Here is a 25,475-nt window from a genome sequence, read left to right as displayed (position 1 = left end):
GAATAGAAGAGATTGAGAGCAACTGATGTACATCAATCATGATTATGCCACAGGGAAAGCACATTATCAAAATGCACAATACGGTCTAAATACCAGCTGCAGTCTCTTAGGAGAGCCCACTGATTTATCAGCAGACAAGCTTCTCTGTGCCGGCCCATTCCCTGATGCGAAAAGGTGCAATTCAGACCATCAGTTAGGATGTGTACCTAACCTACTAAATGGCATACCTGCACATCTGCAGAATGGAGTTAGGTCCATTGAAACGTGGTCTGCAATTCATCCCACTACCTTTTGCAATGCAAGCAATACTGTTTGCTCAGATATATCACGAATGACAAATAGCACAGGACTGTCCAAACTTATGTATCTATGCTAGTGAGCAAGACCTTCAAAAAGTGCCTTAAGGATATTGCCACCTTTCTCAAATCCTGCACTGAACACAGGTCAATTGGGCCTGAGGATTAGAGCAGAGAGATTAGTTTAAGTGGGGAAAACAAAAGCAAAACACTTGTCACATTTGACAATTTAACCCATATTCAGGGCCAAATCCAGATGCACAAAACTAAAATATTGGTCCCATGCATATTATATTTGTGTACATCAATTCTTATATATATATATATATATATACACATACACACACACACACACATATATATACACACACACACACACACACACACATATATATACACACATATACACACACACACACACACACACACACTTAAAAACATGAAAGCTTGCCTGCAAGACATATGCCAAATCGTTCTGAGCATCAGAGTGTATAACATACTTAAATATGACAAAAACAAAGAAGTCTGCTATTATGTAGGAACAAATTAATCAAAGCATCTGCTCCACATCAAGATACTAACTGCTCCTGGAGCAGTGCCAGTGTTTAAATGTTTGTCTGAATCTTTGCTCAGTTTGTTATGGAAAGGAAAAAAAGTTTCAACACACATGAAAAACAAAAGTTGATTTTATTTCCAAAAGCTGGATTTGATGTTTAAAAAAATTATATTAAGTAAATACATCATAATAATGCTGCAGTCACACTAATGCTTGCAAAATGCAATCTGGTATAACAAAAAAAAAAAAAAAGTCTGTTATACACTGCAATTTTTCTAACTACAACTCTTGACCTGCATGTGAACATGCATGCCAGACCTGTACAAAAGCCTTTTCAAAGGATATTTTCTAAAGTATGATAGGATATAGTTACAGGAGATCTGCCTGAATAGCTTTCAAATATTGTTTTCAGCACTGGAACATGTTCTGGTAAAACTGCCTTTAAATAAAACTGGCTTCCTCAAGCTTTGCTTTTCATTCTTAACACAAAAGAATAGTTTGTCTTCTTTTGATTTTAAGTACTTTCAACCCTTCAGAACACACTGCAGTCGACTCCCACCTTCTTGTTCCCCTTGGAATATACAGGTAAATTAAATGCCTGTTACCTATTTAGCCTTACACCATTCAATCAACTGGGTCTCGTCTCCCCCACCCCATCACAAACTTATTTGCAAAGCAAGAATTACCATTTCATTTCAGGTTTGTTATTGTACAATAAATAGCTGGAGGCTCTGAACCATGTTATTTGTGTTTGTATATTTATTGGTCCATCTGCTTGGCAATGCCACTACACTAATTATACTTGAACAGAACTATTGTATTTTTGACACTATTAAGCAAGTTTTACTATTAAGTAAAACCATCATTTGATTGGCCTTTACCCTTTGAGGTATAATTACATGTGGCCAAACCCAAAGTATACATTATTCATGCCCAACTTAAAAAGTCAGAATTCCAGAGGTTACACAATAGTCAGTGAGGGGAACTTGTATATCAAATTATTCTAATTGTGTGGAGAAACCCCTGAAGTACATAAAACATTTGAACAGATTTTTTCAAAATCTTGATTGCGTTTTTCCATAGTTATGAAACTTTGATTTTTCCTTAATATTTTCCAAAAAGATGTCCTCTGGTTTAACTATCACATGGACGACTAAATTAAAAAAATGCAAGTTGCAGTCTGCTTACAAGAAGGTCATGCTACATAGATGTGCCCTTCAAATAGATAAATTTTTAATGTTCCCTTTCTTTCCAAAAGCTATAGCCGAATCTGCCCTTTTAAAAAATTTATTTATTGAGAGCTGATTTGTTGGGGGGTTGCTGTTGGCATTTGTTAATAGATTTTTTTAAAAGAATTCTATAATAAACTTTTTAAAATGGTATTTAAGTGTTAAAACAGCAATATAAGAGAAAACACATCACTCGTTTTGTTCCATATTCAAATTATTTTATGTAAAATTTTCCACTTTAAGTGTATTTTCATCGCAGCAAGTTAACCTCATTTGCAAAAATCCACTCCAATATTGTTCTCCTTCTGCCATGCTTAGTTTTGATGCATTTTCTATTCATGACCTGAAGAAGAGCACTGTATAAGCTTCTCTCTCTTACCAAGAGAAGTTGGTCCAATAAAAGATATTACCTCACCCACCTTGTCTCTCTTACCATGCACTATTTCATTCCATTGCCCTCCATTATGTATTAGTTCAACATTTCAATAGAGGAAACTGTTCTTTGAATTTAATTTTCATAACTGTTAAGCTACATATTAAGAATTGCTTTTATTCAGCAATCATACCGGACAGTCCCCCTTTGAGTGATTGATTTTATATTCCTGGTCTCTGCAGTATTGAAACAAAAAACTAGAGGGTCATCATCTGACCTCTCAGAGCTACATTAGTGGATTTAAAATGTCATTTGAAGAGATAGGATGTCTATACAAACACACTTTCCTACTATTTTTTGGTAACTGAAAGGATACTCAAACCTTAAATTTCAGAACAAGATCCAGATTACAAAAAAACTCCATGTCTACACTACAAAATTACGTCAACCTAGTTTACATCAGCATATAGCCACCATAGTGCCCCTCCCCAGGCCAGTTCCTGGAAGGTCCCCGGGCGGGGTCTGAGTGCCTGCATGGCACTAAATTGAAAGCTGTGCAGCTTTCAAGGAACTTCGTGCCTGTGACCGACAGCTGATTCCATGGGTGCACCAGGGCTGGACCACCCATAGGGGAAAAAAACGGTGGGTGCTGAGCACCCACTGGAAGCCCCCTAACAGCTCCCCTCTAGCCCCCCAGTGTTTGACACCCACCAGCAGATTCCCCCCCCCGCACCTCCTACCCACCACAATCAGCTGTTTTGCAGTGTGCAGAAGGTTTTAGGAGGGAGGGAGGAGGAATGAAGGGGTAGTGCACTTGGGGGGAGGGGGGTGAAACGGGAGAGGCCTTGGCAGAAGAGATGGGGGCAGGGCCTGGGGCAGAGCCAGGGGTCAAGCGCACACGCACACACCCACACACCCCGGCACATTGGAAAGTCAGCCCCTGTGCTTTCAGTATATTACTCAGGGTATGTCTACATCTACAATTTTGTAGCGCTGGTTGTTACAGCTGTATTAGTACAGCTGTATAGGTCCAGCGCTGCAGAGTAGCCACACTTACAGCAACCAGCGCTGCAAGTGGTGGTAGATGTGGCCACACTGCAGCGCTGTTGGGCGGCTTCAAGGGGGGGTTCAGGGAACGCGAGAGCAAACCGCGGGAAAGCAGGTCTCCTTCCCCGCGGTTTGCTCTCGCGTTCCCCGAACCCCCCTGCAAACGGCGGGGAAGGAGACCTACTTGCACAGGGGTTCGGGGAACGCGAGAGCAAACCGGGGAAGGAGACCTGCTTCCCCGCGGTTTGCTCTCGCGTTCCCCGAACCCCCCTGCAAACCGCTGGGAAGGAGACCCGCTTGGGGGGGGGATTCTGAGAACACCGGAGCAAACCGCGGGGAAGGAGACCTGCTTGATTACCAGAGAGGCTTCCTCAGGTATGCTGGGATACCTGCTTATTCCACGGAGGTCAAGAAAAGCGCTGGTAAGTGTCTACACTTGATTACCAGCGCTGGATCCTCTACACCCGAGACAAAACGGGAGTACGGCCAGCGCTGCAAACAGGGAGTTGCAGCGCTGGTGATGCCCTGCAGATGTGTACACCTCCTAAGTTGCAGCGCTGGTGAGGGGGTTACAGCGCTGCAACTTTGTGATGTAGACAAGCCCTCAGTATACTTTGAAAGACAGAATTTCAGTACAGGCATACCAGTCCGGCGGGTAGCAATCAATCTATCAGGGATAGACTTGTGTAGTGCAGTGCGAGAGATGGAAGCAACGTCTATGGGGCAGCCGTGGCTGTCAATCCAGCGCCACGAGGATGCGAAGTCAGTCATTTTAATTCGATCTAAGATATGCAATTTAACTATAAGAATAGTGTAGCTGAAGTCGACGTATCTTAGATTGATCCCCCTGAAGTGTAGACCAGGCCTAGGTTACTGGGCATCCTTGAAGGAGTTGTCATTTGCTGTTTTAAGAGTAAATGTGGTATTTAATGTCTTCTAAATTAGAATGGGGATTTAGCATATGTACCATTGTAATCATTTAAACTAGGCTAACGGCAGTAAATGTATATTAGCATTGCCCTTCTTTAGCAATAGCATTCTGTTTCAGTGTGAGAACAGTTCATTATATTTCTTAGTCCCAGAGTAATGAGGCGGCCTGGCTCCAGCCGCTCCAGAGGATATAGAACCCAGCCGGAGGCCAGACTGGGCGGAGCTACAGAGCTCTGAGCCCGCCCCGCAAAGGGTCAAGCGCTGACCTGGAAGTATAAAGGCAGGCCCTCCGAGCTCAGTGAGGTGCCAGCGGCCAGACGTCCCTCCGGGAGCTCGGGACTGGGAGACTCCTGCAACCCAGAGTGGCCCGAACTTCCCCGTGCTCGCTACCCAGAGGAGCTGCCAGAGCTATCCTCTAGCCCCAGCTGGGACGAACCCATGCACCTGGACCCTGCGGAGGACGACCCCAGGATCCAGGTAGGCCCCAAGGGGAAGTCAGGAAGTAGCCCAGGAGCAGCTGACCCTAGTCTGGCTGCGTCAGAGCCAGTGTCAGTGTATTGTGGCCAGGATCCCCGCTGACACAGCAGCAGGTTGCCTGCCGCTGTTAGGCCCCGGGCTGGGACGCAGGAGTGGGCAGGCCTGCGTTCCCCCCTGCCACCCCACTCACAGGGGGCAGTCTCCCCCTTGCCACAACGCTCAGGCCCAGAAGCCTGGGCCTCTTACCTTCTATAAGCTGAACTGCTTGCTCAGCCCCTGCCTGAGGGTCTGAGCCCTGCACCAGTGTTTGTTGCCCCGTCCTGATCCAGGGCCTGGGCTTACTAGACTGAACTGTTGGCTCAGCCCCTGTCTAACGGTCTGAGCCGTGAACTGTCGTTGTTGCCCCAGGTAGTGAGGCGGCCTGGCCCCCCAGCCACCCCAGAGGGGGGTGAACCCCAATAGCAGACCCCTACACGCCCACTTCTCCCATATTTTCTCCTCTGGTGTACAGATATAGTTTTCAAAATCAAAATGTCATGAGGGATAAATGTAAAATGAGAAAAGAGCAGATAATCAGAGCTGAATTATAATCTTTTTTAGATTCCAGGTGGCTTATTTCTCTTATCTCCATCAGGTATTTTACTGCATCTAAGCAAACTTAACTCTGAGAAAAATATATATTTTACCTCAAAGATCCAGAGCTCTGTAGAATATACAAAATGATAGAAATTAAAACTAAATTTTAGAAAAATCTTTTGTACATCAGACATGCACAGCATAGCTCAAAACGAGTCACACTCTTGTTCTAAACGTTTTGCAATGTTATTTTTAATAATGTTGCAAAAAGTTAGAGTTTTACTAATGCTACTTGTTTATGTAAGGGCTTGTCTGAACACCGCAGTAGTGTTGGAGTATCAGGATCCCTCATTTGATCCTGAAAGTCATAACAAAACGGTCAAGGAATCCATTAAGCCAATTTATTTTCTTGGGCTGTTAGACTATAAATTCAATCTCCATTAAACTTATTCTACTATTATGCAAGAAAAAAGTGATTAGATATTAGTAATTTAGCTACTTAAATAATAAACAATTTATTTTCATTATGCATAGCTGCAGCACCAGTAGCTTAACTAGCTGGAACCAATTATTCCCTTGGCAGGTTAAGTATCTCTAACACACAGTATTAGTTGTATATCATCTCACTCATCTTCCCACAGATAAATGGCATCTTTTGAGACAGATCATCTCTCCCCATATCTATAGCAGAGCATCAATAGCTTCCTACCTTGAACATCAAGGCACAGAGACCTGGCATTTACAGTAGTTGCTTCCTAATTCAATTCATTGTGTCAGGATTTCACTTCAGCATATTCAGACAGTAAACATTCCTAACTTACTAAATCTGATCATAAAACTCAAGAGGATGTTCAGCCAGATGGCTTGAATGGTTAAATATTCTTAACTTTCCAAATTTGACTAAAAACATCTCAAACAGAGGAACATATTCTGCAGTGCGACATATAGCTGGCAACTGGAGAGTACATACACGCTACTAGCAGTATGCTATGATCCCTCTACATGGCTATGACACCTATGTACAGTATGATTGTTACTATAGTACGTGCAATTAGCTTTAGCTTTGCAATCTGGTATTAAACAATGATTTTTTCAAATTATGCAACTGTATACTATACAAAATACTACCTCCAGGAAATAATTAACAATTGTGTAAGTGGTGTACACTTACATAAATCCACATTTGCAACATATTGTTTCTTCAGAGATACAATCACAGAGGAAGAACAGGAGTACTTGTTGCACCTTAGAGACTAACATTTGAGCATAAGCTTTCATGGGCTACAGACCCACTTCATCAGATACATGTAGTGGAAAATACAGTAGGAAGATATCTATATGAATATGCACACAGAACATGAAACAATGGGTGTTACCATATACACTACGGAGAGCGATCAATTAAGGTGAGCTATTATATTACTGGAAATGGGCCATTTTCATTACCACTACAAACAGTTCTCTCTCCTGCTGATAACTCACCTTAATTGATCACTCTCCTTATAGTGTTTATGGTAACAGCCATTGTTTCATGTTCTGTGTGCATATTCATATAGATATCTTCCTACTGTATTTTCCACTACATGTATCTGATGAAGTGGGTCTGTAGCCCACGAAAGCTTATGCTCAAATAAATCTGATAGTTTAAGGTGTCACAAGTACTCCTGTTCTTTTTGCAGATACAGATTAACATGGCTGCTACTCTGAAACCAATTATTATTAAGTGGACAATGAAAAATGTTGACATTATAAGAGTTATACTGTGAGCTGAGAGACCAACACTATGCAAATCTGAAGAATTCTCAGCTCAGGTAGCAAAATGGCTTAGCCATCCTCTGTTACAATGCTCAAATTGCTCACTAGGCACCCAGTAGAGGGGGGAAGTAGCCTAGGCCATGTCTACATCTAAAATTTTGCAGCGCTGGTTGTTACAGCTGTATTAGTACACCTGTATAGGGCCAGCGCTGCAGAGTGGCCACACTTACAGCAACCAGTGCTGCAAGTGGTGTTAGATGTGGCCACACTGCGGCGCTGTTGGGCGGCTTCAAGGGGGGTTCGGGGAACGCGAGAGCAAACCGCGGCGAAGCTGGTCTCCTTTCCCGGTTTGCTCTCTTGTTCCCGGAACCCCGAGCAAGCACGTCTCCTTCCCTGCGGTTTGCAGGGTGGTTCGGGGAACGCGAGAGCAAACCGGGTGGTTCCCCGAACCACCCTGCAAACCGCAGGGAAGGAGGAGACCTGCTTGCTCGGGGTTCCGGGAACGCGAGAGCAAGCCGGGGAAGGAGACCAGCTTGATTACCAGAGGCTTCCTCCTTCCACGGAGGTCAAGAAAAGCGCTGGTAAGTGTCTACATTGGATCACCAGCGCTGGATCCTCTACACCCGAGACAAAACGGGAGTACGGCCAGCGCTGCAAATAGGGAGTTGCAGCGCTGGTGATGCCCTGCAGATGTGTACACCTTCAAAGTTGCAGCGCTGTAACTCCCTCACCAGCGCTGCAACTTTCTGATGTAGACAAGCCCTTAGAAGCAGACTCCTTTATGTTGTATTGAACTCCCACAGCTTGTACTTTCAGCATGAAGTTGTTTGTTCCTTACCAAGTATTTAGAGAATAATCAAGTCTGGATGCATACAAGATACTCCCATTAACATTCTCAGTTCCGCATGCATCAAGAAGAATGCCACTTTGGTTATATTCTCAAGCCAGAAAAGTCACAGTATGACCACTGCAGTATTTTCAAATTTTTCTATTAAAGATTCCTCCAACTATTAACCACTGCATTAATTTCTTGAAAGCCAAGCATGACTTTAAACCAACATTCTTGCTGAGCAACAGATTTCTATGTTTCCCTGCCTAATATACCGTAGCAAACTGCTTATCATCCAATAAAGTTTGTGGCCTGTAGTTAGGCAGGTTGACTGCATATTTCTATTTCATATCATGCTCATTATGTAGTACTGACACAATCAAAAATAAAATCTTTGTGGCCTTTGGCGTCTTTTATTTAAATAAAGGGTCATATCAGTGTACTCTGTTTGAATTAAGACAATACAGACAGATCATCATTATGAGCGTGGGTGGTACATAAAATGGCAAATAGATACCAGTTAGAAGCCTTTAGCCAAAATACTGGATAGATATATTACTAGAGTGCTGTATATTCTGTTTCAATTCCATTGTTGTGCCACACTAAGCTGACTCAGAGTTGACTTTTGAATATCTGTTAATGCTAGTCAAATGATATTCATTCATTACGTCTGGAAAATATTGCCTTTATTCACTGAATAGTATTGGGTTACTTATATACCTGGTTAAATACTTTAGAATTGTGAATAGTTTATTTAATGAATAATGACAATTGGGGACACAGTTTAACTATTACCATTAAACTAGCTTTAACATCTGCAGTGTAATACCTCTATTAATAATCACAATCAGAAAAGGCAGAAGCTATAGTATAGCAACTCCTCGCTTAACATTGTAGTTATGTGAAACAGTGTTAAGCGAATCCAGTTTCCCTATAAGAATTAATGCAGAGGTAGGCAACCTATGGCATGCACGCCAAATGCAGTACGCAAGTTGATTTTCAGTGGCATCCACACTGCCCAAGTCCTGGCCACCAGTTGGGGGGTGGGGCTCTGCATTTTAATTTAATTTTAAATGAAGCTTCTTAAACATTTTAAAAACCTTATTTACTTTACATACAATAGTTTAGTTATATATTATAGAAAGATCTTCTAAAAAGTTAGAATGTATTACTGGCACGCGAAACCTTAGAGTGAATAAATGAAGACTCGCCACTTCACTTCTGAAGGGTTGCCAACCCCTGAATTATTGTAAATGAGCAGGGTTTAGATTCCAGGGAAATGTTTTTCACCAAAAATTATATAGATACAGTATACATTTTAAAACAATTTAATACTGTTCACAGCTATGATGATAGTGAAGCTTGGTTGAGGTGGTGAATTCAGAGGGTGGAAGAGGGAGGGATATTTCCCAGGGAATGCCTTGTGCTAAATGATGAACTAGCACTTGGCTGAGCCCTCAAGAGTTAACACATTGGTGTTAACGTGGCCTCTCATGCAAGGCAGCATGAACACAAGGGATGGGAGACAGTACAGCAGACAGACACCGTGTGTGTGTGTGTGTGTGAGTGTGTGTGAGTGTGTGTGAGTGTGTGTGTGAGAGAGAGAGAGAAATATGTTTAACAAAATTTTAGTGCTCTATGTGAGGGACAGCATGTCAATGTTTATGATTAGCACCACTTTCGGCTTTGTTACCAATCCATACAAATAAAATATTAAAGGAAAACTTTTCTCCATGTATTTCAAAAACAGAATTTATATATTGCAACATTAAACACTGCATGTTATAAGAAGTTTAGGCAGGAGTGCCTAAAATGTCAAGTCTGTACTGCTCACCAAATCCCATTCCCCACCATCCACAAAAAAAGTTTCAAAACCTCTCAGAACTTTAGATAATTGCTACTAGATGGAGTTCAAACAGGATATGTACCAAAAAAAAAAAAATTAGGTTTTAGGGAAACAGGGTTTGTTTTTAAATCGAGTAAATATAAGAAAGCATTCAGAAAATCATCATGTACCAAATGATTAAATGTACAGATTTAATGAACAAAACACTTTAAAAAAACTGAGATCTAGATTAAAAAGGATAATGAATGACAAGAAAAGTAAAGTAGTCTACAAAGTTCAACCCACTTATCAGTACCTTTGGCTCCCTCTGCAAGGGATTGCTTCCACTGTCAGCAATAGAGTCACTACCAGTAAAAAGAATTAAGAGTATGACAAAGCAATAAATATTCTAGATAGTAAGGCTAAGCATTTCAAAAATGAAAAAGTTAATCTTACAAAGTGGGAACTGTGTCTGATCCTCACAAGTCTTCTATATTATATGCATTAGCTCTCACCTTTCCTCCCTGGTCAAAACCAACTGTCGTGCTGGTAGAGGCTTTACTACATTTCTGATTACTTCAGTTTCTGTATATTGAATCAGAGAGATTGTGTACTAATATCCTGAATAAAAATGGGGGGAACACACCAATCCAAAACAAAAAAGCTTTGTACTATCCTGTATTGGAAAAATACTGTGTGTCATCCACCATACAGAACAAGTGTCCGGGCTGCAGGCCAGGGGCTCTCTGCAGGAACTTGAGACTGGAGGGGGAAACAGGAATACCTCTTCCACCACACCCCAGTTTGTGGAGTGGATCCCTCCACAACTCCCCCAAACTGCTTGAGCACAGAAAACCAGTACGAAAAAAGAGCCTTCACCACAACAAACCAGTGTATCCATTTCCCAGTCCCTTCTGCAACACCAGTGCCCTGCTGGGTCTAGGTCCTTCATAGTTATGGAGAAGGGATATTTGACCCAAGTTTTGAATATATCTATGTACTATCACTTTTTCCTACATGTTTCTGATATGTTAAGTAACATTCTACTCTAATTTCAAACACCTGTTTCATAACCTAAAGACAGATAGTGTCCTACATATTTTACAGAACATTTCAGCCAAAAAGATCCTAAAGCACTTATTACTATATAGTAGAGTACACAGAAGTTACACCACCTATCACTCAAGTCAACAATCTCTGGAGTGGAATACAAACTCTGCTTAATAACACTTGCTAACAAGTAACTGTTTAGGATATGAATTGAAGAGAAGCATACTACATTCAGCTGAAGCTATAAATAGAAAAATTAGGCCAACAGAACAAAGTTGTCCAAACTTAACTTAAAGGGGATACCTAGGTAGAGCTGGCTGGAAAACAGATTTCCCACAAGAATTCCCTTTCAAAAAAGTTTTCCCTTACAGAAATGCTCATTTCACAAAGGACTCGTCAAAAATATAGGAAAGTTCCCCTCCCTTCCCCCACTCCACACTCATGTGTTCTCACTGGAAAAAGTCAGGAGATTTCCATCGCACCCCCCACTTCCCCAATATAATGTGTTTCACTTTAAAGAGCAAAAATGTTACTTTCAGGCACAAACTTATGTGTTCCAACTTTTGCCAGTTGGAAAACAAGTCCAAAAACAGGAAAAATCCCACAAATTTGGAAGTGTGTGTGAAGTTTTGGGGTGAGGGGGTATCCCTTCAGAAAACAGAGTCAGAATGAACACTTTTTCTGCAAAATGTTTGTTTGATGAAAACTTTGATTAAAATACATCAATCCTTTGTCAGATCGACACCTAGGTTAGCGCTACTGATCTTGCATTAAAAATAAACATTGCAGTCTTTAAAATTACTATTGTTAACTCCTCACATTTACATTTTATATTCAAGATTACAATGCCTTTGTCTTATCTATCAGGTCTCATTCATAGATCTGAAAAACACTTTACACAGGCAGCAAATATCATTATCCCTATTTTACATGTGAGGATCCTAAGGCCACTAAGAGTGAAAGTGACTTAAAGGAAGTCTGCCAAGTGAGTGTTCTGTTCCCAAGTTTTAGTGCAGTGTCCTATCCACTGCATGACACCGTCAACTACCCTATTCATCCCTTAAACCACAGATGTATATACCCACACCTCAGCTATGCCATGAGCTAGCTGTAAGAGAGAGATTGTGTCAGAAGATTCCAATGGAGGACCAAAGAACTGCTCAGAATTTGAAATGGTTTGTTCCCCACTCAAATAAAGATACTTTGTGCTTATATTTTTTCTCATTGATATTTTCTTTTCATCTTAATGCTACTTTATATAGCTTGAGGGAAGACATTTTTTGTATTACTTAAGTTTCAGTTCAAAAGAAATCACCTTTAAAGAAAGATCTTACATCAAAAGTGAGTGGTTGTATAGTTATTTAGCTTCTCTATTGTAACACTAACCCACCTCAAAAACCCACAATGGGTTAAAATAACTACACAATAGATAGGGTACATCTATTATGGACACCCAACTTTAGTTATAAGTGGTGCAGCTGGCCCCTTATGACCGGAGTTTAACAATGTAGGATGAAATCCTAGCCCCACTAAGTTAACGGCAAAATGACAAGACTCCCATTGATTTCCATAGGATCAAGATTTCATCTATAGCTAATTAAAGAAGGAGAGAGCGAAGAAAGAGATAGTTTAAGTTTCCTACATTTAAGCTGTGGCCTTTCCATTACATTCTTCAAATCTCAGCCATGAATATATTATTTTATACCAACCATTGACTGCATTGTCATCTCTACCACATACTGCTTGTGTTTTTCTGTGGTCTATGCATTGTTTACTATTATAAACTGTCAATATAATGAAAGTTTTTCCCACCTCAGTGCCCCACTCCCCCCCCCAAATCAGCACTGGCCCTTCACTCTTTCTTATAATCTAAGCACCAAAATAAATATAGGCCAAACCTAAAAACACCAAACCTTGACAAAACTCCACCTATACAAAAGGAGGGAGAAAACAAAAAAAAAAACAAAAAAAAAAACAAAAAAAAAAAAACCACACACTACAGGCTGCTATCCAAAGTGAAAGGACTAATAAAATTAAAGCTTAGGTACAGAATTACTAATTGTTACTTTTTACGTCCCAAGATTTGAGGTTTCATACTTAGTGAACTCTACAGCCATGCAACCAAGAGACTGGTTAGGGACTTCAGATACGGTTAAAATGCAGCCGGCTGTAACAAGATGTCTGAATCCAAGTTTTAGGCAGACACTAGAGAGCTTCAACTCTATTTAGGCATTATGCAATATTTGTATTAAGAAAACTGGGGTGATAATATCCATAATATCTATCAATGCTTTGCTTGTCGTCATCCTTGTCATGAGAAAAAAAAAATCCAGGCTCTATGTGATCAGCAAAGATGAATCATGCTGTGTATTTTTCTAACACCTATAACCAAGAATCACAGTCATGCAAGTCACCTTGACTGACTGATGAAGAGACTCTACAGTAGCATGGTTGAAAGTTGACTTTAATATGCTGGACTTTGAGATCTCTCAATAAGGGGACAACAGCACTTGTATGGGCAACAAAGATTTTTGTTATTTTCCCCAGGCAAGGCTCCAGTCCAAACACTTAGTGGACCTGTTGATGCAACTTCACTCTAATACGATAAGGCAGTATAACACCGTTGATCGTTCCCACTGAACAGCCCCAATTTGTAGAGATGCACAATTTTTTTTCCATCCCCCTCTGTAACCAACATAAGGAAGCCTACCTAACTGGGCTTTCTAGAATATTGTGTGATATTATGCAAAACACACCCAAAAAAAATCCACAAAAAAAAAGCCACCAACTTCCATTTTCTCTATTTTTAATCATTCTTGTTTTTAAGATACTCTGATATGGGTACCTTCACTTAGATGGCCTTAAAGAGATATGAATTCAACTTCTGAGGAAGGGTGCCAAGGAGTAAGGTGTTACTGATGCCTAACCGCCACCCCACTTATGGTCTTAGGTACAAGGAGCATGGACAGCAGTGTCCTCTCCCATTAAGGTATGTTACAAGAAGCTTGTAGCAAGCTAACACAAGCAAGAAGCTTAAAAAACAAAAGGAGGAGTTGGACTTGGCTGAGCATGACAAAGGGTTATACTGAAATGATGACAAAGAAGGCGGATCTTAAAGAGTACCAAGATTGTTCCAGAAGAATGAGAGGGATAGGCAAGGCCATCTCAGTAAAGAATGCATACTTGACAATTGATACAAGAGCAAAGAAATCCACATAAAATTATCTTCTACACTACTGACCTAAGCAAAACTATACAAGTCATCTGTACCATGAGGCTGCATATTCTGAAAAGTAGAGTTACTTTAAAATACATTATGGCAGAGAGATGGAGGTTGTTGGTGGGGGGGAGAAGCATGTTGCGGGGAGGCTGGGGATGGAGTCATGTCTGGAGATTCTAATGCTTAAGAAACAGAGGCTTAAAAAAACTGGAAAAAGAGAAATAGTTCTGAGAGAGGGTTTGTTGTCAAAAGGTACTAGTTGAACTCGAGCCTGCAGGCCTAACCCATCTAAGTGGCAATGCTAGTCCATGTACTATAGAACATTACTGAAAGTAATCAATTTCTAAAATTTTAAGATAATAGAATTTGCTATTGTTGCAACCTCATCTGTAATTTTATTTAAGATGGTTTCAATGTGACACTGAAGCCCAAATAAACCCAAGTCAGGCAACTCCCTACACTGTAAGTAAAATTTTTAAAACAGATCTAATGTATATACACTGAAGACACTATCTTTCAGACAAGCTTCTAAAGAAAATGACCCCTCCTCAAGAATGAATGACAACTTTGATTTAAGTAAATATTCTTCTACATAAACTATTCCGGAGCTATATGAAACTGCATTTACAAGTAACATGCATGATCTAAAAAGAGCAGAGAGGTATAAGCACTTCTATGTCACGGCATAGATTTTTTGGGGGGGAGGGGGTTGTTGATAAAAAATTTTTCTAGATAGAGTCTATCGTTGCTGGAAGGTGGGAAGTGAAGTCAATCGACTCAGACAGTAACTGTATTATGCTGCTGAATTATTCTCTCTCAGCTATTTCCAGCAAAAAGATATGGAATGCTTAACGTTAAGATACTGTACTATAGACCTATCATCATCATCATCATCATGTCTCAGAAGCTTCAGCACAAGTTTAATGACTGGTTTTCCTCCAGGTCTCAGCCTTAGAGCAGGCAATAAAGGAACTGGAAATATATCGTGTAAAATGTCTAAAATTTGGCTATAATTGGCTTTGCCTGTAGCATAATTAGAAAGTCAATGATTGGGTGTTTTAAGCTTTGGCTGCACCTGTAGATAAAGAGTGTAACAAAAACAAAAACAAAAAGCTTACCAATGTTGGAAGCATTTTCTATGAGTGCTACTCATGAACAATGAACTCAGAATTCCAGAACAGAAAGTTTACACTCAGTAAGTAGGCAGGCAGTTGATGGGTGTGGCAGATGTCATCTTGCTCCCCTGTCACTGATATCCAATGGAATCTTCTCTCTTCTTAAGAGAGTGTTAGTGGCATGTTCTGACATTTCTGGGCAAATAGCCAAGACACTTTCCATTAGAATAAAAACAAAGAACTATTTATTCTTAGGAGTGTACCCATGACAAACACTTCAAGCAACTTAATGTACAAGTGATTAATGGAAGCATTCCTCCTTTTGTCAATATTTCTTGATGTAAAATAGGATGCCAAAGCTGTACTCTGTACCTATACTGGTTACTAGATATTTGAAATGATCACCTTAAAGATTGTGGGAAAATAAATCATAACAGGTTCATTATTTATATAGTGCAAGTGAGGAGGCCAGGGCAAATACCACACATCTAAAAAAGTGTTTGGGCTGAACAGTAGGTTTAGTGTAGAAAACTAGTTTTCAGCATTTAACGCAGGAGTTAAAGCTTTTCCTTTGCATTAAATATTGTCAGGATTGAGGCTTCTCATGCTTGCAACAGAATGTATAGTACATTTCCCTTCCAAATTATAAATGAACCATTTAACCCTTTAAAAAAAAAAACCCTACACAAAATGTGCTCTCCATTATTTGTTCCTCCAGCAGTGTAACTATACAAATGAATAGTAGCATCTAGGACCATAAAAACCTTTAGTAATTAGCAGATTACTGATAAAGTTTTAGAGTTGAATCTTCACTGCTTTGCACCCAGAGTCTTTTTTACACCAAATCAAAATATTAGAATTACACCCTTGTTTGACAAATATAATGACAACACAAGAGCCAAGGCAGCTGAGAACAAAGTCAGAGATGAGAGGAGAAGTTTTGAAATACAGATGAGCTCAAGTCAAAGTTCCAGTCTGATAAGGGATCTGAACTTTGAGAAAAATACAGAATTTTGGTTTGTGCCCTGGTTTAAAGAAACACAAAAACCCAAACAGCTCCAATTCAATGTATCTAAAACAACAGAAAGAACAAAAACATGTATTGACTAATATGTTTCCAAAACAATTGAGAACATACCCTACTCTTTCTTGCTCTAAACACAGTCTGTAGAAGGTTAACATTCTCAAATAGATGTTCTGAGATTACCTGAATATTAGTATATAGAGTGTCACATAATAGGGAGATGTGTTGTAAAAACAGCCACTGATGTGCCCTGTTTGTTTTGTGGTTAGCAATAAACAAACATTTATAGAATCAGTCTCACATTTACTGTCATTTTCCTCCTCACAGTTTCTGGAGCTAAAACTATGGTGTGCAAGTATTACCTTGGAAGTAGAAAGTAAAGCCATCTTAATACCATTTTAAAAGAAGAGAAGAGGAGGGAGAAATTACTAATTTCCTCTAGTTATTGTGCATAAATTAGCTAACACTGTACTATGGTTTCAACCTGTTTTATGACATTGTTTGTAACTTGAAGCTAATTCAAAGAATCAATATTAGTTATAAGACAAAAAAAATATTGTAAAATTTGTAGAAGTCAGAATTTAAACAAGACAAATATTTTTCTGAAATACTGATTTTAGAATATTTCTGTTGTGGAAAAAAATCGTTTAAGGCAGTACCACAATATCATCTTTAAAAAACCACCCTCCCCCCCCACAGGTTAGAATTTTAATCTCTTTTCTCCATAGATGAGAGTACTATTGCTTCTCCACACGTCTTCTGGTTGTCATAGCACTCCTCCTACCATAGGTCTTTTCACCCTTATGTTCTTCCCCCATAGATACTCAACCTGTGGATATTTTCCTTGCAACTTGACAGCTAACAAATCTGCTCATACATTTGAAATAAATCAGTCTTACTCTGTCAAATCAAATATACAACCTGAGAACTGAAGCAACAGGTTTTGCCAAGAACATATGGTATTTTTCTTAAGCAAAGGAAGACAGCAAGGGTATGCAAAATAAAATGAGAGAGCAAACTTGTAACAACCCAGAGAGATTTATACCTTCCCCTCAATTTTCTTGTGCATTTTGTCAGGACAATTAACATCTGATATATACTTTCAAATATATGTGTATATTCATAAATATGTCTGTCAATCTACCTTACAAATTGCTAATGCAACCTCCCAGTGTTATTAAGCAAGAAATAAAAGTTTAAAAACCAAAACAAAAACTAAAAACACTATTTGTAATAAAGTCTCATATGTGGGAAAAAGTTAATATTTAAAATAATGTGTCTGGTTAAATGCAGTTCTCCCTTTTATGGTTCAACAGTTCATATATTCATAATGCATTACTTCTAAAGACGATTTAAAATTATTTTAAAAAGACAAAAACTTTCAGAAGCGTGTTAATGGGCTGTCAGGAAAAAAAACCATCACAAAAGGAGGGACGCTGCGATGGTCCTTGCAGCAGTTACAGAATATTATGAAATCGAAAGTCTAAGTGTAATGTGAAAACGCCAGTAGGTAAGAGATGCATAGTTTATGGTGGTTCTATTTGATATTCAGATGTCTATAAATTCGTTCCATCATCAATAAACCCAGGGCAAGCATTCTGACTCTTGAGAAATGACAAACCTCCCCCTACCCCTACACCCAACTATTCGGGCTGATACAAGCAACGGGAGGTTTCCTTGCCCCTCTCTAATCAGAGTCAGAACATAATACATTTTTTCCCTAAGATGCAACAGTTTTCTTCCTTATCAATTGGTGGAGGTATCTGATCATTTCAACAATCCAGCGATCGAGACACTGCCCTGGGCACGGCCGATATTAATATTCAGAAAGCTTCTGTTGCAACAAGTGAGAGGAGGGAGTGGAGTTTACACCCACGAGATAGGGTTTCACAGTGTGACTAGGAGCACGGCCCGCCAGCCCCGAGGTTTCCTCGGATGCACACGGGAAGGTTCACAAGCCACTGGGTTTAGCCATTACAAGAGTCAAACCACAACGTTCCCTGTAAAACACACGGGAGTCCCATCCCCACCAGTGGGAGTAAGACGCGCTCCCTTGCCGGCTTTCCCACCCAGGGCTGCGGCGAGCCAGGACCCAGCACTCATGTGAGCAGCTCTCCAACGAGGCCGGGTGCCACGCCTCAGCAGCTTTGCCCTAGTCCGCTCCCACCCGGCAGAGAGGCTGCTAACTGTGCCGAGGGGAGGCCCGCCAGCATGTCCTCTGCGGGGGGAGAATTCCCGGCGCGGGGCCCCAACAAGTCCACGTGCTTTGAGCCGAATAGGAAAGGAGCCTCGCGCACTTACCGGCGCCTGCTGGGAGGCGAGCCCAGCCCGCTTGGTGGAACCCTGCCTCGAGCTTAACCTTTTCCAGGACTCAGCAAACTTCCCCCGGCTGGAGCTCCTGCTCCGTCTCCTGCCCGCTTCCGCCGGCTGCTCCGAGCAGCCTTTCTCCACCTCACTCGGGCTCTTCCACTTCTTCCCCATCTTCGAGTCAAGTTTGCTCTCGCTGCATTGCTCGGCTGGGGCGCCGCCCTCTCCCTTGCGGGCACGGCTGGGCGCGCTCTCTTCGCGGCCGCCCTTGCTAGCTCCGCGCGCCTTTCCCGGGACGCTCCCCTGGAAGCGCCGAGCTGCAGCTCCCGGGCACTGCGGCGGCGGCGGGGTCGGGGTTGGGGCTGGGGCTGGAAGAACCGTGCCCCGCTCGGCGTTCCTGCAGCACGCCAGCTACCACAGCAGCACAGGTTGCGCTGGTAATTACGTTGCCAAGAGACCGGGGGTAGCAGCTGGCTCAGAACAAGCGGCTCTTCTCTCTTTCTTCGCTCCCCTCGTCCAATTCTTCCCCAGCTTGTGGCAGGGGAGGAGATAACGGGACCAAGCAGCCCTGCCACCTCTAGGTCACGTTGTTCTACCAGGCGAAGGAGCAAAGTGCAGCTAATAGGGACCAGCCCGGGAGCACAAAACTTGACACTCCCCAAGCACCTTCCCCTATTCCGAAAAGAGAAAAGCTCCACCTTGCCTTGGTCTTTCCTAAGAGGGTAGGTGGTGCCAACCACAGGAAAAACTGCCAGAGTCTTCCTCACCTTTCTTGGTACTAATTTACCGGGATGCACACACCCCTCCCCCCGTGGGCAAAAACAGCCCCCTTGCACGGGTTTGGTGAGAAGTGGCGGCAGGTGAAACTCATCACATTAATTGCAGATTGATTGTTGCAGCAGCATCCGTTAAGACACCTGCGGGATTCTTTCCCCCCGGAACCAGTGAGTTTGTTTGGTTTTAATAATCTTGATCCTCCGGGAGCGAAGAGCAATGAAGAAGCTGCTGTAGATTAACCTGCTAAATTTGATTTGAAGCCACTGTGATGTTAAAGGGCAAGTTTCATTCTAAATAAGCAAGAACGGAGAGGAGACAATTAAGCCGTTATATATTTTACAACCTAGTGTATTGAAGTTGCAATCTAGGAACCAGGGAATTAAGCATACAACCCATGCAAGCAAGAAAACATATTGGGGGGAATTAAGGGGGAGGTAAATTGTCGTTCCCTGTTGGAACATGTCCATTGTGTTTAGGCTGTACACAGCCCATACGACATAAAATCATCTACGTTTTGGGATACAGCCACTGCCAGTGGAGTTATTAATAGAGCTAGAGAGTTATTGTATCCTTCCAGTTTACAAAACAGTATTTTGCAGTAATAAAGTGGCTGACATCCTAAAATCTCAAAGAGCTCCAGGAACTATTAGTACACTGTAATGGCCTTGTCTCTGAATTAAAATTTAGAATACTGACTGAGGTCTTTCAAAGATGCCTCAAGGTGCAGCATAATAAATCCATGTGTTTGAGCGCACATTCATGTAGTACTGTTTCATGGATAAAAAGGGAACATTTTAAAAGAATCCCTTGATGACCCACTTATACCTTGTCATCCTAGACTTGAATAACAAGAGTGTCAAGGAGGACTTAAGGAGACCATTAAACCCTTGATTTTCACTTACCAATTAACCCTCCTTACAGAAATTCCTGAGGAAATGTTTGAATGGAAAATGGCTTATTATACTTGTGCATATTGCTTATCTAAATAAAATATCTAAACCAAATCAGATCCATTTTATATAGCCTGATGCAATATTATTCTCATTTATGTCCAGGTTATTTAATGTGATTCATGAAAGTGGAGAGTTGCTGCACAGCATGTTTAATGCCATGATAATATTAGGAAGGCTGGGTCAGCGAATGCAAAATAATGCTAATATCTCCATTAAATGTAGATTGAGAGCTAATGATTAAATACTTTTTATGAGCTTAGGAAGCCTAATGCCCTCTTTTATACAATCTGATCAAGTTGGTTTCAAAAAGTGAAAGATACCAAGTAGATAATTTGAGGGGACATTTCTCTTCCCAAGAGCTGCAAATATTCCAAGATTTATTTACCTAGCAATTGGTATATTTCTTCTTGAGTAGCTTCAGTGACTTTCTAGTGAAGTGCATCAGCACTCAGATCAGTAGGGTTAGCCAATTTAGAGATGCCATAATAAGCAAATACATAATCTTATACGCTTGCAATAAGCATACATAATATTGTAAAAAGGTAAAAGATAAAATAGTAATTTAAAAGACAGGTCTACACTTCGTCTCCTGTGATGTTTCCTCTGCCACCTGAACCTTTGGCCATAGCTATTAGAAAGCAAATTACCAAAATCAGGGAATGTAGTTGGCCATTGGAAAATCTAAAACCTTCTTATATGTGAATGATTTTTATTCATATTAATTCATAAGTGAATTTGTCTATTCTATCCTAACCATCTTAGAACCCACAAAGAAATGTGGGACTGTCTCTAGTCATAAGGTTAAGCAAGACAGAAAACTACTGCTCAAGGAAGGAAGCTGGGATCCTCTCTCTTTCTCCCTCTCTCTTTTGTGGGCAGGAGGAGGTGGAATAAGAGTCTATGACAAGATTTATGGATACAGAAGTACGTCAATAACCAGAACTCTAAAAATAACAGAAAATAACCCCATCTTGTAAGTCAGTCGTTCAGTGTTTGAAAGAGCAAATGAGGTTCTTTCACCAGTTTTGTTACCCAGACAGACAGAGACATTTATTTAGTGTAGCGTACCTTAGTTTAAGAGAGGGTGAATGTTCTGACTTGGAGAAGTGGCACTGACAGGCTGACTTACAAGATGGGGACATATTTTGTAGTCTTTGGCATAAAGATTAAAATCAAAACTCCAAGCTACAAAAGAATTGAAGTAAGGCTGCAAGTTTGTCATGGAAGTCATGGATTCCATGACGTTCTGTGACTTCTTCAGTGGCCAGTGCAGCTGGCCCAAGGGCTGCCTCAGAAGCTCGGACAGCTGCTGGGCCAGCCGTACCAGCTGTTGCTGCGGCAGTCATGGGCCACCGTGTCCCTCCCTCCCCAGCAGCATCAAGAGTTTGGGTACATGGAGCAGGGAGGAGGGCTCTGGGCAGCGCTTACCTTGGGAGGATCCCTGGAAGTGGTGACATCCCTTTCCCTCAGCTTCCTCCACCTGTGGGCACCTGTGGCCAGGGTTCCCAGCCAATGGGAGCTGCAGAGCCAGCGCTTGGGGCAGGGGCCATGCGTGGAGCTAAGAGTTGAGGGAGGAACATGTCATCACTTCCGGGGAGTTGCGAGGTGTTGGGTAGGGAGTCTGCCAGGCTGGTTAACCACCCCAGCACCAGTGGGGGTCCCGTGTTGCCAACCCCCCCCAGCACCAGCAGGGGTCCCAGGCTGCTCCCCCCCAAGCACTCGCAATGCCCCTCAAGCTGCCCCCCCCGAGCACCCTTGGCATCCCCGAGCCACCACCTTCTGAGCACCTGCGGCACCTCCTGGGCCACCCCCCATGAGCACCCACAGCACCTCTTGACCCCCCAAGATTTACTCAGAGGTAATTATAGTACAAGTAATGGACAGGTCACGGGCCACGAATTTTTGTTTACTGCTCGTGACCTGTCCTGGACTTTTATTAAAAATACCCGTGACTAAAATGTAGCCTTAACCATAAGCCAAGTAGAATTTATCTTTCATTGTGTATGTAATATGTGGAGTGAGTCATAAGGATAATGGCATCAGAAGGCAGGATTTTGTGAATGGCTACAGTCTAATTTATATATACCAGTACATAAAAATATTCAAGCTGGTGTTGGTTTCTCTTCAGATCTTATTAAGGATGTGAAGTCAAGCACTAAAAAGAAAATACCAAAATTGTCTTTGTGACCATAATTCAGCTCCCTTGTGTATATGTATTATGGTACCGTCTTTAATTACATAACCACATTCTATTTTTTCCACAGGACCTCTGCTTTATTCAGTGTATGGAATAGTGAAATGGAGAGTAAGGAGGGCTGATTCAGGTCCCTTCTTTAATCAGGGGCTGAGGCTTGGCTTAATACTAAGCATTGTGAAGATACAAAATTATTAACATAATTCAGCAGGAAAGCAGAGTCGAGAACCTGAGTCTTGCTGGGTCCCAGCCAAGTGCATCTTGCCCTAGATCAGAAGCAGGAACAGGATACATTTTTGTCTATATGACTGCTTCAGAATGATGTAAAAGACTCATTAGGACTGAGAAGGACTTGCCGTGGAGAGAGAGAATATTAAGAGAGTTTAACAAGCTCTACTGCACATGCGCAAACAGTGGTTTTCTAAAGCTTGTAATTTAGCAAAATCTGGATGAATTTTCACAGGGACAACAAAAGCCACCTCTCTCACCACTGAACTGTCTGACACATTTCAAGTTTTGCTGAAAACCCTTAAGGAGCTAGAGCTCTTTAAAAAACTGGAAACATTGGTTCAGATTGTTAAAACTACCTAGTTTTCACTTTGCTCATTGTCAGAAAGTGGTGCATAATTTTTTGCTAAAACTTAAAAAAAACCATTAGAACGGAGGGCAAGATCATATCTACACAATTTCAGCTCAAACAATTAAAATTTAGCAAAGATATAAGTAATAGAATATAATGGGTTATAATGGGAATTGTTAGACAACCATAATATTTGAGATCTTTTATTTAATTGATATTGTCTTGTCTTTTTCTCCCCCTGCATGTACTTTTTAGATAAAGCTACTAGATTATGTAAATGAATAACATCCCTGTCAAAAATCAACTGTTTGGATTCTGTTGCACTGTCATTCAATCAGACTACAACCTTTTATTCCCAAACAAAATAATTAAGGTTGGAGTTAAGGTTGTAAATAGATATCATTAAGAAAGGAAAATGTAATAAAATGCTGTGGTTTGTTTTTTTATTTTAAAAATAATTGAGTGCCAGGACACTTTACATTTTAAAAAATCTCAATCTATATAATAGCAGCTTCAACATACAATAGACCACCTCACCTTTGCTTTTATATTCTTCCCCATATCCTCCAAAATCAGTCTTTAAATTGTAAGCTCTTTGGAGCATAGATAGACCATCATTTATTATATGGTTTGTACAATAGGGCCAACTTGGTTGTAGTCTTAAGATACAAAACAAGTGTTAAATAATAACATCTACATATAATTCATTTTCGGCATTTGCAATGTGAACCACGTATACATTCTAGACTGTAATATACTCAATTTATGATTTTTATAGGCATCACTGTGACAGAATATATAGAATATGTCTTGTAGTAAGGGGGTCAACACTCTTCTCCTGAGCAGAGGAAAGACCACATCTGCATGCCCTGAGTGCAGGAATTGTCAAGAAATCTGTCCATGACAGAGATATTGGGCTGCAGCAAGTTAGATAACTACCTCAGCACATTGTTAACCTGATTCTCCTCTACCACTAATCTAAACTCTTTACTCACACCCCTCTCTCATTCCATCTATTTCTTCATCCCATACTCACTTCATTTATTATTGTCTCCTCTCCTGTACTCACTTTCACCCTGCCACTATGGAGAATGTGGGGAGGAGGAGGGGGAGGGGAGAGAAAGAAAGAATGAGGGTGAAGAGGACACCAACCAGGCATCAAGTAGTGTTTGGGCCCACTTCCTCTAGGGAACAGCAGCGATGGCCTGTTTATTTGTCACTTACATTATATTCACACAAGTTACATATACTTTTACTCCATGTTAGTTAGGAAGACTTTGGAGCTCTTCGTTTAAATCTCCAACTGTCTGAAGGTTTGTTTTGACCGGGTTATATTACAACTGTCAGTTACGATTCAAGACTCACTACACTGTTGTTTCCATACCTGCCTGTGTTTCTTCTAATCTGCAACAACCACTACTCCCTCTATCACAAGTTATCCTCTGTTTCACCTTTCCTTGCCAGGAGAGTACATGAATACCTAAACTCCTGTACTTCAGGTACAGATCAAATACCAATCCAATTCCCACTTCATCATCCTAATAATACTTGATTATGCCAAGCACTGTAAGTTTCACAACTCTTTTAATCCTTTACCAGGAGCAAAGTAGTTAGTTGTGCCCAGAATATGAAAGGCACTATATAAAACTAAACGGAAAGACTAGAACATCTCCAGAAATTTTAATGTAACCAGGAATAAACTATATTGTTGAAGGAATCTATTATTCCCATATTCAAGTTGCAAAGAACAACTTCATACAGCTGAACTTTTCCCTTCATTGTACAGAATCCCTGTAAACAACCATTCCTATCTAGATATAAACAAACCATATTAAAGAAAAGTTTAATTATGCTTTTTCCCCAAAAACTGCTATGTTAAATGAAATGGAAGTAATTAGATAGGAAGCAATGGTTTAGCTAGTGCCTTTCATTTTTAATGCATATTAAAGAGTTTATTTGATTCATCTTATGGGAAATTTTTACTTTTCATTACAAAATAGAATCAATAACAGAGCCTGGTGGAGTTTTATAGCACTTCAAACTTACCCTACACATCTCTTTCTTTGTAGGTTCTGTTTCTCTGTTGTCTATCAGGTGTAAGTGACTACACAAGATGCAAGGCGGTGGAGAAACAAGCATGTTCTGTCTGTCACACACTGCTACATAAACAAGTAGCAAGAGCCTAGAGTGCTGAAATGGCACCATTACTAAAAGTGTATAATTAGCAAAGAGAGTCTGGAAGCTGGTGAATTTTAGCTTAACTTGGTATGCATTTCTGAGTTTCTGACTCAATACCAAACCTACTTTGAGGCTCAGAACTGATACTCCCATTAACTGTACTGCCTGTAAATCTCTTCTCTTT

The 25,475-nt window shown here is 40.9% G+C and overlaps 1 protein-coding gene across 1 annotated transcript in view; it reads right to left on the bottom strand.

Moving 5' to 3' along the window:
• The window catches only part of TRPM3 (transient receptor potential cation channel subfamily M member 3), a 602,605-nt gene extending 583,706 nt beyond the window's left edge, over positions 1–18,899 (bottom strand). The window contains 1 exon segment of the mRNA XM_030566807.1: positions 18,604–18,899. Within this exon segment, the coding sequence (XP_030422667.1) occupies positions 18,604–18,783 (180 nt within the window). The 5' untranslated portion in view covers positions 18,784–18,899.
• Positions 18,900–25,475: the final 6,576 nt, after the last annotated feature.

This window comes from Gopherus evgoodei, chromosome 6 (genome assembly GCF_007399415.2).
Source record: "Gopherus evgoodei ecotype Sinaloan lineage chromosome 6, rGopEvg1_v1.p, whole genome shotgun sequence".
NCBI lineage: Eukaryota > Metazoa > Chordata > Testudines > Testudinidae > Gopherus > Gopherus evgoodei.
This window is presented reverse-complemented; position numbering and strand designations above follow the sequence as displayed.